The following is a 12,954-nucleotide window of genomic DNA, read 5'->3' as shown; positions in this document are numbered from 1 at the left end:
TTCTGGATGTACCACAGTGGGAACTCGAGCTACATCTAGTGTTTCTCTATCTTTATGTGTAATACTTAGTAGACCCATATATAAGTTACCCCATATATATGCTTTCAATGTGTAAGGGATAAATAGTTAAATAGATGATTGATGGATAAATAAGACGGATACATTGTTATTTACATAGCTAGAATAAATTAGATAGAAAGATGAATAGATAGATAGCTATGAGATAGATAGATAGATAGATAGATAGATAGATAGATAGATGATAGATAAATAGATAGATATGGGATAGATAGATATATAGATAGATAGATAGATAGATAGATAGATAGATAGATATGGGATAGATAGATAGATAGATAGATAGATAGATAGATAGATATGGGATAGATAGACAGATAGAAAATAGATAGATAGATAGATAGATAGATAGATAGATAGATAGATAGATATGGGATAGATAGAAGATAGATAGATAGATAGATAGATAGATAGATAGATAGATATGGGATAGATCGATAGATAGATATAGATAGATAGATAGATAGATAGATAGATAGATAGATAGATAGATAGATAGATAGATAGATAGATATGGGATAGATAGATATGGGATAGATAGATAGATGATAGATAGATATGGGATAGATAGATAGATAGATAGATAGATAGATAGATAGATAGATAGATAGATAGATAGATAGATAGATAGATAGATAGATAGATAGATAGATAGATAGATTTTTGCTTCTGGATCTGACTTTATTGACATAATTGCATCTTCTACAATCTCCTGTCTGTAATGTGTAATCTTTGCACTTTCGGAAATAAAATCTTCCTTTCTCAACCATCCAATGGAATTTTTACTAGAATCCTGATATCATAGAAATGCATACAATTCATTAACTAATCAGCTAATGTAGTTTTTCACCCCAATGCTTGTCATGTCACCATGAGCAATACCTAGCTATGGTAACTAATTATCTGTAGGTGACTCTCTGGATCGCTGATGGTTAGTGTTTCCTATGCAGCCTGGATACATTCGGCTTAGAGGTTATTCTGGTCAAACGCTGAACAGACTCATCAAACGCCCCATGTTCCATGTTTGCAGCTGCTGTGTTATTGCTGTTTTTTTGCTAGTATATTTATGATGTTAGAGGGGGAATATATAAGTATAGCCTCACATGTCCCTGCCTGTGTTCCTGTGCTTTGTCTATAGCTCATTATTGGTCACTGTTTCCCTGTGCCTGTATGCCCATAGAGCTGGCAGTGACAGACGTCGGGACGGGTATGGTTACATGCTGGTACTTGGGATCCCCACTTCATGGTCACTTCTCCCACCAAGGCAGAGCTGCTTATTATTCCTGCTTGTTGAGGACACTTTCCTCCCGGCCCCTTCCCCACTGCTGCAGACTTGCAGGGCGGTAATGTGAGACCCCAGGCCAGCTATGTCCCTTTAACTGCTAATGTAAGGCGAGTAGAGGCAAAGCTGAGATTCTCATCAGAGGCTGATCCTGAGAAATGATTCAGTGCGGACAGCATCATAAACAACACAACTCTCCCACAAACACACAATGCGCCGCGCTGACACCCCTATTGTCATAAATCAAGGACATTGTATGGGAATAAACCTCAAAACCCTGTCTGATCGGCTCTGTGGGTATAAACACACATAGCTGCGAGCCAGGACGGATGGCAGGAAATGAAGATCGCTATTTGTCACCATTTACGACAATAACATTAATAAGACACAATAAATTTACATGGACACAGACAGACAGAGGGAATCCCCGCTACTTACAATAATCCAGCCCACGGTGTGGCTCCGATCCCACTTGTTTTATGCCAGCCTCTCTCCCTCTCCCTCTCTCTGCTCTCCTGCTCGGTATCTGCTATAGGCTGTTCTTTAAGGACAGTTGAATTTCACGTCAGACACAAGGAGACCATGTCTGCGATTTTCCTGACGAATACATATCTATCCTGCAACCTCTGCATTAATTATTTAATGAATCACGTGACAGGATAGGGGAGGAGGGGGTCTCACTTCCATACACAGAGGACCACTATGACCTTCCACAAAAACATCGGGGTCTTCTGTGCTAAGAACTGGGCAACCATATATTAAACATGCACCATTATTAATAGCTCGGTTTCCCTGGTGCTGCACAAATCCGATACACATATAACTAATCTGTGCAAAAATGAACAGAAATTACCAATATTACATATTTACAGTATCTGTCTATCTAATATCTATCTTCTATCTATCCAATATCTATATATCTAATATCTATATCTATCCCATATCTATCTAATATCTATCTATCTAATATCTATCTATCTATCTATCCTCTATCTATCTATCTATAGATGTGTGAATGTGTATCATATGCTGTGTATAAAACATCATCAATCTAGGAAATTAATTTAAATATAAGAGATAAAGCAACATAAACGTCCATAAACAAATATTAGAGCTTGATGCTCAGTAATGAAATAAAACATTTGCTTTTCTCGTGGACACTGACCCAAAAACGTTAAAAAAAAGCCACAAAGCCAGACATCTGGGTGAGGGCTTCAAAGCAAAGGCAGATAAAAGGTAAAGTTTATATAATGAGAGCGGAGATTGATTTAGGGAATTTAAACAAGCCAGTTTTATTGGGCATCATAAATCTGTCATGGAGGACACAGACTGAGAGAAATCTCCGAGTGTCAGCCCTCACTGCAGAACAATGGTGGAGGTATCCCTGCAATTCATTCTGACTATCTTTTCCAACAGACTCCCTCTGCATATTTAAAGGTTGCTGTTTTTTTAATCAATTATTAATTGCTGAATATTTTAGAGTATATGAATATGTGCTATGAAATTCAGAAATGTGTATGTCTCCTAAAACAGATGTGTACAAAAAGCATCCATCTATGTATCTATCTATCTATCTATCTATCTATCTATCTATCTATCTATCTATCTATCTATCTATCTATCTATCTATGTATCTATCTATCTATCTATCTATCTATCTATCTATCTATCTATCTATCTATCAATCTATCTATCTATCTATCTATCTATCTATCTATCTATCTATCTATCCTATCTCTATCTATCTATCTATCCTATCTCTATCTATCTATCTATCTATCTATCTATCTATCTATCTATCTATCTAATTCTAAAATGATTCCATTAATTAATTAATTAATTAATCGTCTAACTGAGTAGAATTTAAAAAAGCAACATAAAATACACATCTACATAGGAATGCATACACATAACTGCTAATTAACGGGTACAAACTTTAATTTTGGTGTCGGTACGAATTCCATTCAATGCAGATTCTGAATTTGACACTAATATATTAGTCACTTAGCAAGCGACTATGACGATCACAGTATTTTCTACTAAAAGTACTAAAATAACAAGCAGTAAGGATATCAGATTGCAAATATACAGTGCACAATACCATTCCATATTATATTCCATATTGTCCATGTATATTGTCCATGTATATTGTGCATGGTATGGTACTATTTCGCCTCCTGCACACCCCTCCCCCACTCCACACTTATGCGGTTTGCATGCAGTTGTGCTCCTTCACTAACATGTATTGCTTATTGTTTTCTACATTTTTCTTATATATATTGCATTTTCCAATGCGTTTTGGACCTTCTTTTTCCATTTCGACGTGCGTTTTTTTGCATCAGCTGATTGCTTATAAGAAAAGCAGGAATAAAAAAAATCGTGATACCTAGGGAGTCCTGCATTTTGAAAAAAAAAAAAAAGGCCCAAAACACGACAAAAATAACTCCACCAGACGTCACAAAAGTACTGTTGAGACTGTATTTTATATTTAATTGTAGACTTTCATGTGACTCCAGGCTGCACAATTTTCTCAATCAAGAAAAAAATGCCACTGTTTCCCTAATCCCAGAAAATGGAAACATGTACTTTTCCCCTAGATGTCATATGCTCAGATCTATTTCCTATAATACAGCCCTGTACATAAGGCACCAGAGCATTGTAGGGTGGCACACAAAAGTCCAAGTACCCTGCTCCATAGCACTGAACCAGGTTCCATAACAAGCCTTATTGCCCACTGCATGCAGCCCTCCCATGTGCAAGAAGCCTCAGGCTACAGGGGCAACACTTTTTTATATAGAATTTCAAGACCAGACATAAATATACCAAATGTATGTGTAAAATATCCTATTGTTTAGCACTTAATCCAATGCGAGTTCAGTTTTGTTCAATACATACATTAAACTTGTAAGTAGCACATGCTTTCAACTATTCCTTAAAAAAGTATCTATAATAAACACTATACTGTATAAAAGATAAATAATGAATGGAGCACTACATGCATTCATTTTGATGTTGGTTTATCACTGCTGAGTCCTCACAAGGCCTCATGCACACAACTCATCTTGTGGAATCATAGGTAGGTCCCTTTGTTTGCTCCATAGTAGGGTTCAAGTAAGTAGACAAAGCCTGACTCCTTGTGTTATCAGGTCTTCTATGCCTCAATCCATTAGCCGGTGGCCAAAACCACCCCCAAAGAAGTAAAAAACGTCAACCGATGGATGTATTTTATACATTCACAATTCAGAATGTTATTTACATCTCCAGTATGGGTCAAATATGAAATAGATATAACACTAATTATTGAACATACTGATAGAAACATTGAACTGGATGGAGAAATAACCCCACATTCTATTTTCTCATATTTTATTGTTTGTCCGAGTGTATGGAGTCTATACTATAGACCATGCAAGTGCAAAACCAGACACCCTGCTGAAATGTCCACTGAATGCTACACTTACAGTACAATAGGACCATAGTAGTTGGAGTGTGCTCACTTACATGAAGAGCTACAGTGTGCTATTGTTATTGTAGCATATTTGTGAAAACAGGGTTAGGGGGGACTAAAAGGCAGAGATCAGATATGAAGAAGGCAGTCAGACAGCCATATGCAACACTCACATAGAAACAGATCGCTGCTCTGGAGATATTCCTGGGTTCAGATCTGAGTCGTGTGCCTTACAGGAGATGTTAAATCCCACACTGTCCGGCCTCACAAAGGTCACAGGGCTTCCTGGGTCATTCTCTGTTCATCACACTGCCTTGGCCTGCAGATGAACCCACAGCTCTGGCCTCTCCACATTCTTTGCCCCCAATAGGTGGGTATATATATATATATATATATATATATATATATATATATATATATATATATATATATATATATATATATATATATATATATATATATATATATATATATATATATATATAGTACAGTATGATATTGATATTAGATGTGTTTGTAGAATATATCTATTTTAAAAATACATATACACGCACATGCACATTTTATACATATGTATATAGGTAATGATTAATAATTTACTAATAATTAATAAGTGACAATACATATCTCGTAATATATACTCTATTCAGTCTAGCAATAAGGAAGGATAAAGTAAGGGTGAAATTGATATTAGTCGTGTTTGTAGAATACAGTTATCTGCAAAATATATTCACACATATAGACAACACAGTATATATATATATATATATATATATATATATATATATATATATATATATTTATACTGTGTGAAGATATTTTGAAGTTATATATATATATTCTGCAAAGTACTGATGATTCTACACAGTGAGTAACTGTTATAAATGTTCGTATAAGAAAAACCAGTATCAATAAGAGTGTAATATATATATTCAGATATATTCGTATATATGGGCACTATGCCATGAGACAAATGTCAGGCCTACATGTGGGTCCTTTTCCCCACTATAGCCTGATTAAAGACATGCACCCATAGAAGAGCAACTTTCGCCTTAAAAATTTAGGTCGTGATCAAAGAGACTTCAAAAGTAGGGGGTGGGGTGGTGGGTGTTTGAGCCACACAAGTAACAGGAGGTAATAAAGTAATAAAATGCAGCAGCTTGACACAGCTATGTTACCTTCAGCGATCCTGGAATCTGCTCTCCCAACTTCTAATTTCCAGGCCATGTTTGCAGAACTTTGCCAACGTGTAAAAAGAAAAAAAAAAAAAAGAGAAAAAAACTCCCTGGTTGCACTTGTGTCTCTCTCTTGAGGATCCAGGGACGCCTTCACCTTTTTTTTTTTCTCCCAACAGAAGGTCCACACAGATTTGCTGTTCAATAACAAAGACACTGGGTAAGGATTTTTTTTTTTAGGAGTGATTAATGATTATTCTGCATAATTCTCACATTTTTCTTGGAATGTGTCTACAAATAATGGTTGTGAGCCTCACATTCAACAGAAAGAGATGTTCACTGGCCATTCTGCTCCTCAGAAAGAAGACCATCTTTTATTTCATTCTCACAAGGGAAGAAAATGGGAAATATATTGAGGGACTGCGCCAGATGTACACTTTCTTTTACTTGAAATAATGCGGGCTACAGGGTTAGGGAAATTTGAATATGTGTTAATCCAAAATGCAGTTTACAGGGAGAGACCCTTAAAATAACTATGGACTCACTTGGCAACAATCATACTATGATCTAAATATTTATAAACCACCTACACCGAAAAGATACATCTTACTGTAAATTCTGCATATAACACATTAAAATTCCTGTTGTCTCTGCATGGACTTGGGACATATTCGTACACTGGTATATTGGGCTACAATTATTTATTATTGTTGTTTAATGATTGAATATTATTATTTTAATAGTTATACTTGTATTATTAACAAAATATAAATCAATAGGTTTAATTCATCAATGTAATCGATTATATTATATACATAATATGTGTTGTATACTAGTTAATCTATTTTGAAAATAGATAACATTAAATGAAAGACACAAATTAATGCACATTTATATATATATATATATATATATATATATATATATATATATATATATATATATATATATATACATGTGTGCATGTATATATATGTATACACACATAAATAACAAAAATATGATATTATGATTATATATGTGTGTGGATATATAAATATATATATATATATATATATATATATATATATATATATATATAGTGAAAAAATTGGAACAGCATCAAATTACTACCTTACAAGGCATGCAGAGCTCTTCCGACCAGCAATCCAATGGTCAAAAAGTGATAAACTCAAAAAAAGGAAAAGCAGCACAAAATAATTGAAAAAAAGTGGACTTTAATTGGTGAATCAAGCACAATGCCTGACTATTTTTATAAAGAAAAAAAGACCGATAGTAAATATTATATTTAGTCCATAACTGAAAACCAGTAAGAGAGGACGAAAATGAAAATTAATACAAGGCCACGTCTCACAAAAGAACCCATTTGTCTTGTTGATTATCTATTTGCTTGTCAGGGTTTGAGCTATTGCAGTGGCCAAGATCCTTTGTAATATAAAAACGCACAGGAAAAACCTGGAAACACTGAGACACATCTGTGCAAAAAAAGAAAAAAAATAACAAAAACTAAAATAAAATAATAATATATATATAAAAAAAATAAAATAAACGTATTGGGGAACAGGGCGATTTTTAGAGGCAGAATCTTCTTGTGCTGACTGTCCAAAGTGTCTTAAGTGTAACATAAACCTTCATCTTCCCTTAAGTGCTATTTGCCAGTCATTACAGAGTGGTGTTACAGTGAGTAAGAGCAAATAAGATGTAATGTAGAAGATAAACAGTACTTACAGATAAGTCGGCCTGCAGGCATAACCAGGGAGCTGCCATGTTAACCAAGCACACATAACACAGAGATATTCACGGCAGAAAAAAAAATATTTATTTATAGACTATTTACAATCAACAAGGGGGGGGAATTTACAGCAAAGGCAATGAGGGGGGAATGGCTGCACCCTGCAGTATATACATGTGGGACTAGGTGGACTCTCTGCTGTAGACCCTTTATAATGGCTGCACCCTGCAGTATATATACATGTGGGGCTAGGTGGACTCTCTGCTGTAGACCCTTTATATTGGCTCCACCCTGCAGTATATACATGTGGGACTAGGTGGACTCTCTGCTGTAGACTCCCTTATAATGGCTGCACCCTGCAGTATATACATGTGGGGCTAGGTGGACTCTCTGCTGTAGACTCCCTTATAATGGCTGCACCCTGCAGTATATACATGTGGGGCTAGGTGGACTCTCTGCTGTAGACCCTTTATAATGGCTGCACCCTGCAGTATATACATGTGGGGCTAGGTGGACTCTCTGCTGTAGACCCTTTATAATGGCTGCACCCTGCAGTATATACATGTGGGACTAGGTGGACTCTCTGCTGTAGAATCCCTTATAATGGCTGCACCCTGCAGTATATACATATGGGGCTATGGGGCTAGGTGGACTCTCTGCTGTAGACCCTTTATAATGGCTGCACCCTGCAGTATATACATGTGGGGCTAGGTGGGCTCTCCGCTGTAGACTCCCTTATAGTGGCTGCACCCTGCAGTATATACATGTGGGACTAGGTGGACATTCTGCTGTAGACTCCCCTATAATGGCTGCACCCTGGAGTATATACATGTGGGACTAGGTGGACTCTATGCTGTAGACTCCCTTATAATGGCTGCACCCTGCAGTATATACATGTGGGGCTAGGTGGACTCTCTGCTGTAGACTCCCTTATAATGGCTGCACCCTGGATATACATGTTGGACTAGGTGGACTCTCTGCTGTAGACTCCCTTATAATGGCTGCACCCTGGATATACATGTGGGACTAGGTGGACTGTCTGCTGTAGACTCCCTCATTATGGCTGCACCCTGCAGTATATACATGTGGAGCTAGGTGGACTCTCTGCTGTAGACTCCCTTATAATGGCTGCACCCTACAGTATATACATGTGGGGCTAGGTGGACTCTAATCTGTAGACTCCCTTATAATGGCTGCACCCTGCAGTATATACATGTGGGACTAGGTGGACTCTCTGCTGTAGACTCCCTTATAATGGCTGCACCCTGGATATACATGTGGGACTAGGTGGACTATCTGCTGTAGACTCCCTTATAATGGCTGCACGCTGCAGTATATACTTGTGGGACTAGGTGGACTATCTGCTGCAGACCCCTTATAATGGCTACACCCTGCAGTATATACATGTGGGACTAGGTTGACTGTATGCTGTAGACTCCCTTATCATGGCTGCACCCTGCAGTATATACATGTGGGACTAGGTGGACTATCTGCTGTAGACCCCTTATCATGGCTGCACCCTGCAGTATATACATGTGGGACTAGGTGGACTCTCTGCTGTAGACTCCCTTATAGGCCCTGTATTTGTGCTGCATGGCTCTGAATGTTGGCATATCCCCTACTTGGCACCAAGGAAGTGACTGGAAGTTGCTTTAACTATTAAACAGCAATCATAAGACGAGAACCAGTCCAAGTATAAAGTGTATTGTATGTGGATGTCACCAGCAACACTCAGTGTCCTGCTGGAATAACACAACGCCAGAGAAAATACAGTTCCCCAAGAACAAGGAGCCTCATTTATTAAAGTGAGCGTCGGTTCTGTCAAGCTGCCTCCATCCTTTGTACCGCAATGTAAACATGACAAATGGACCAGAGTTTGGCGTGATTAAAGATGAAACATAGATCTATCTTCTCCAAATCTGAAATCTATCTACTGGCTTCTCCTGAATGAGCCAAGGAACAAAAGCCAAGTCTTCTTCTTATTTTATATAGCCAGAATGGATCTGAGCTGGAGATTTTAGGGACAGGTCGGTGATCCTTTGTTCTGGCTCTGCTCCCTCCCTGTCATTGGGAGGTTTGAGGAGGGATTAGATCTGATTTTAGTATTTGGAAGTTTATGATCTTTTTTCCATTTCATCCTTCTGTTTTGGAACCAGATCTTGATCTGACGCTCAGAAAGGTGCAAGGTGTGCGCAATTTCCACCCTGCGCCTGCGGGTCAGATAGCGATTGTAGTGAAACTCCTTCTCCAGCTCTAGCACTTGCTGCCTGGTGTAGGCTGTGCGGGAGCGCTTGGCTTCTCCGCCAGAATAAGAAGCATTTACTGCAAGAGAACCAAACACAATACACACTCTTATAATGGTGGACATAAAAGCTCATTAGAATGGATTGCAAAAAAAAAAAAAAAAAGATAATTAAAAAAAAAATAATAATAATAAAGTTTTGCTGCTAAGTGCTTTTTCTCTGTCCCCTAGCAATAGATTATACCGAAGCCCTGTACAGGACAGATCCCTGATTCCTAGTTGTTACATGCCAGCTATGAAGTTTTAACAGCACCACGTTAAAGTGACAGGATGCAGTGAAAGTTTACCCAATCTGCCACTTAAACACAAATTAGAAATAACATAAAACCGTAATGTAGGAAAGTCCACAACACTAAAAAAAAAGGCTTTAGAGAAATTTGAGGAGGATGGTAAAGTCTACTTCAAAGGCAGTTGGCCAAGTAGAGTCATAAAAATTTATGGAGGATGTAATTATACTGCCCTGCAAACAGGAGATCGTAAATTTAAAAGGACACACAATTTTCAAGTGTTGGCTTAGTGGCTAGCTGAGACAAGTGGCGCACTTACCAGCAGAAAGGTGCGCCTTCTTCATCCAGGGGTACACCACTGGGTCCTCGCCGGAGGGTCCTGAGGGCTTCTGCTCTGAGGACACTTGGCTGCAGGACGGAGGAGACCTAGTGATGGTGGTCTGCCTCGGATGCTCGTCTTCAGCTTGGGGGACAGTCCGGGGAGATCTCGTGGATGGAGCTGGCCGTCCGGAGCCTTGGCAGGAGTACTGGTGGCTGGTGCAGACAGATCGGGGGTAGGTCGCCCCATGCTGGAAGCTGCTCTGCCTCTTCTGGCTGCAGTAGTACTCCGGAGAGGAGCTAGGGAGGTAATCACTGTGGGAATATTCCTCGCACGGTGGGAATTTGGGGTCCACATAATTGGAGCTGATCAAAAACGAACTCATGGCCATTTATTTGTTTGAATTTAACCCAAAACCCATCTAGAATTTATTCCTGTAGTCCGGCTCGTTTTCCTGTTTCTTAAAACCCTCCTACTTACTGTCAAGTGAACAAAGTTGAGTCTGCATGTGACACCAAGAGCCAATGGAACTGTTCCCACCATCCCCGGATAAGGAAACGTGCTCCAGAGCAGGCAGGTTATCTCACCCCCTGACAAAAAAGCCCACCCCCTCTGATTAAGCCAGCTTGTAATTAATATACAGGGTCCCATGTATTCTAGAAGCTCAGCCCTCCTCCATCTTTCTCCAAAATAAAAGTGTCTGACTGTTAGAAAATCTTCCTTGAAAGTGAAAGCCCAGATTGTGGCTGCAGTTGGCGGACTGGGCTGGCTGCTGTCTGCAGACATGGGGTTTAGCAGAGACTGGCAGAGACAAATACGTCCTGCTCTGGATCGATAGAAAATTCATCAACTAATTCGGGATACTTGCTTTACTAAATTCCATTTAGGCACATTATTAAATTGCTTATTGCAAGTCACTGGAGCACAGTTGGGGAGAAATAGAACGAATTTGCAGCACAGCAAACAGCAAATGGATGTTGTCGGATGATAGTAATGAATTATTGTATCACTAAGTCATGAGTAAAGTTTTTGGAGAATTCTCGACATGCAAAAACGAGTCCAAGTTAACCAACCGCATAGTGCAAAAAAAAAACAAAAAACGCATCTGTCCTGTAGCGTTTATGTCAACTGCATATCCCCCCAGACACGAATTTGTGAAATGATTGTCCTCACACAAATTCGGATCTACAGGGTACATACAGAAGACAGACAGAATCTTCTCCTTGGCAAAACCAGTGCAGAATTAGGATAAGGAAATTCCAAAACCGCAAATAACATTATTTATGCATCACCGACAAATAGTGTTAATATTCAATGCATAAAACATATAGTCAGATAATAATAATAATAATAATAATAATAATAATAATAATAAAAAACAACACTCAGATACACATTATGCCATAAATAACGAGGTGTCTTCAGGTAGTAAAAGAAGAAACGTGAAGGGAGTTCACATCATAAATATATCTGCCGGGTGCAATTATATCATAAATATATACAATCAGTAAATTAGTTCTGATATCACAAAAATACACAGACCACGCGTGACTTTGCACAGGGATCTCAGTTACCAAAATTAATCCCAAGATAGACAAAAAAAAAGGAAAACTTTAACGCTATGCATTTATTAACATGCATGCAGTACTCTGTCCTCTGGTATCACCAATGTCATGATTAAACTCTTCCAGAAATCATCCCAAAACTTACTCACTAAATACACTATCACCAATTCACAGGTATTTAACTGTCAACTAGGTATATTGAATCATAATAAGTAACCTAAATATCAAGCTATAGAAAAAAAGGAAGAAAATAACAACAAATGTCCAATAGCTTTCTTAAAACAAATTTTGTTCCATCTACTAGTAGAACACACATTGTCCATTGTGATTTTACATTTACTGCACAGATCATAATATACCTGTAAAGGCAACGTTTTGCTAAAACGAAAAATGTTTTATTCTTTACATTCAAATGTAGAAACACAGTTATACGAGCAGTATTCTATCTATCTATCTATCTATCTATCTATCTATCTATCTATCTATCTATCTATCTGTCTGTCTATCTATCTATCTAACTATCTCCATAATATTTATCTGTAAATATATTTATTTCTATATCTGCCTATCTTTCTTTTTACATGCTATGCTCCCTAGGATTAATTTAAGAATATTAACTGTATAGCCACTGATATTGAAATTTTTCATTGTATATTTCTAGAGATTAGGCCTTGACTATTTATTCAATTATTTCTTATAAGAATACTAATTATCATATATGACTTGTTTTGCAGATGATGTTGCCATTAATGTCAGATATTATTAGAAAGACCTGTCTCCCTATGTGGCGCACAGGCCATGCCTACATGTACATGCACCTGGGTGT

At 37.8% G+C, this 12,954-nt stretch overlaps 2 protein-coding genes across 6 annotated transcripts in view; both read right to left on the bottom strand.

The window, feature by feature from the left end:
- Positions 1-12,954, bottom strand: part of HOXB3 (homeobox B3) — a 46,644-nt gene that overhangs the window by 15,946 nt on the left and 17,744 nt on the right. For 2 of the 5 annotated variants that reach the window (XM_077252199.1, XM_077252197.1), the window contains exon 2: positions 5,987-6,180. The gene's annotated coding sequence lies outside the window, so the exon portion shown is untranslated. Of the gene's footprint in view, positions 1-1,798; positions 1,906-5,986; positions 6,820-12,954 lie in introns of those variants that run through there. The other 3 variants (XM_077252198.1, XM_077252196.1, XM_077252200.1) reach the window with 3 other exon arrangements.
- Positions 7,852-11,144, bottom strand: HOXB4 (homeobox B4). The gene is made up of 2 exons (XM_077252203.1): positions 10,564-11,144; positions 7,852-10,037 (listed from the first exon to the last, which is right to left on the bottom strand). Exons 1-2 carry the CDS (start codon positions 10,952-10,954, stop codon positions 9,733-9,735), a joined length of 696 nt encoding a protein of 231 aa, XP_077108318.1. The 5' UTR covers positions 10,955-11,144; the 3' UTR covers positions 7,852-9,732.

The sequence above is a fragment of the Ranitomeya variabilis genome, chromosome 4 (assembly GCF_051348905.1).
Source record: "Ranitomeya variabilis isolate aRanVar5 chromosome 4, aRanVar5.hap1, whole genome shotgun sequence".
NCBI classification, from domain to species: domain Eukaryota; kingdom Metazoa; phylum Chordata; class Amphibia; order Anura; family Dendrobatidae; genus Ranitomeya; species Ranitomeya variabilis.
The sequence above is the reverse complement of the archived record's forward strand: the minus strand, read 5'-3'. Positions and strand labels throughout refer to the sequence as shown.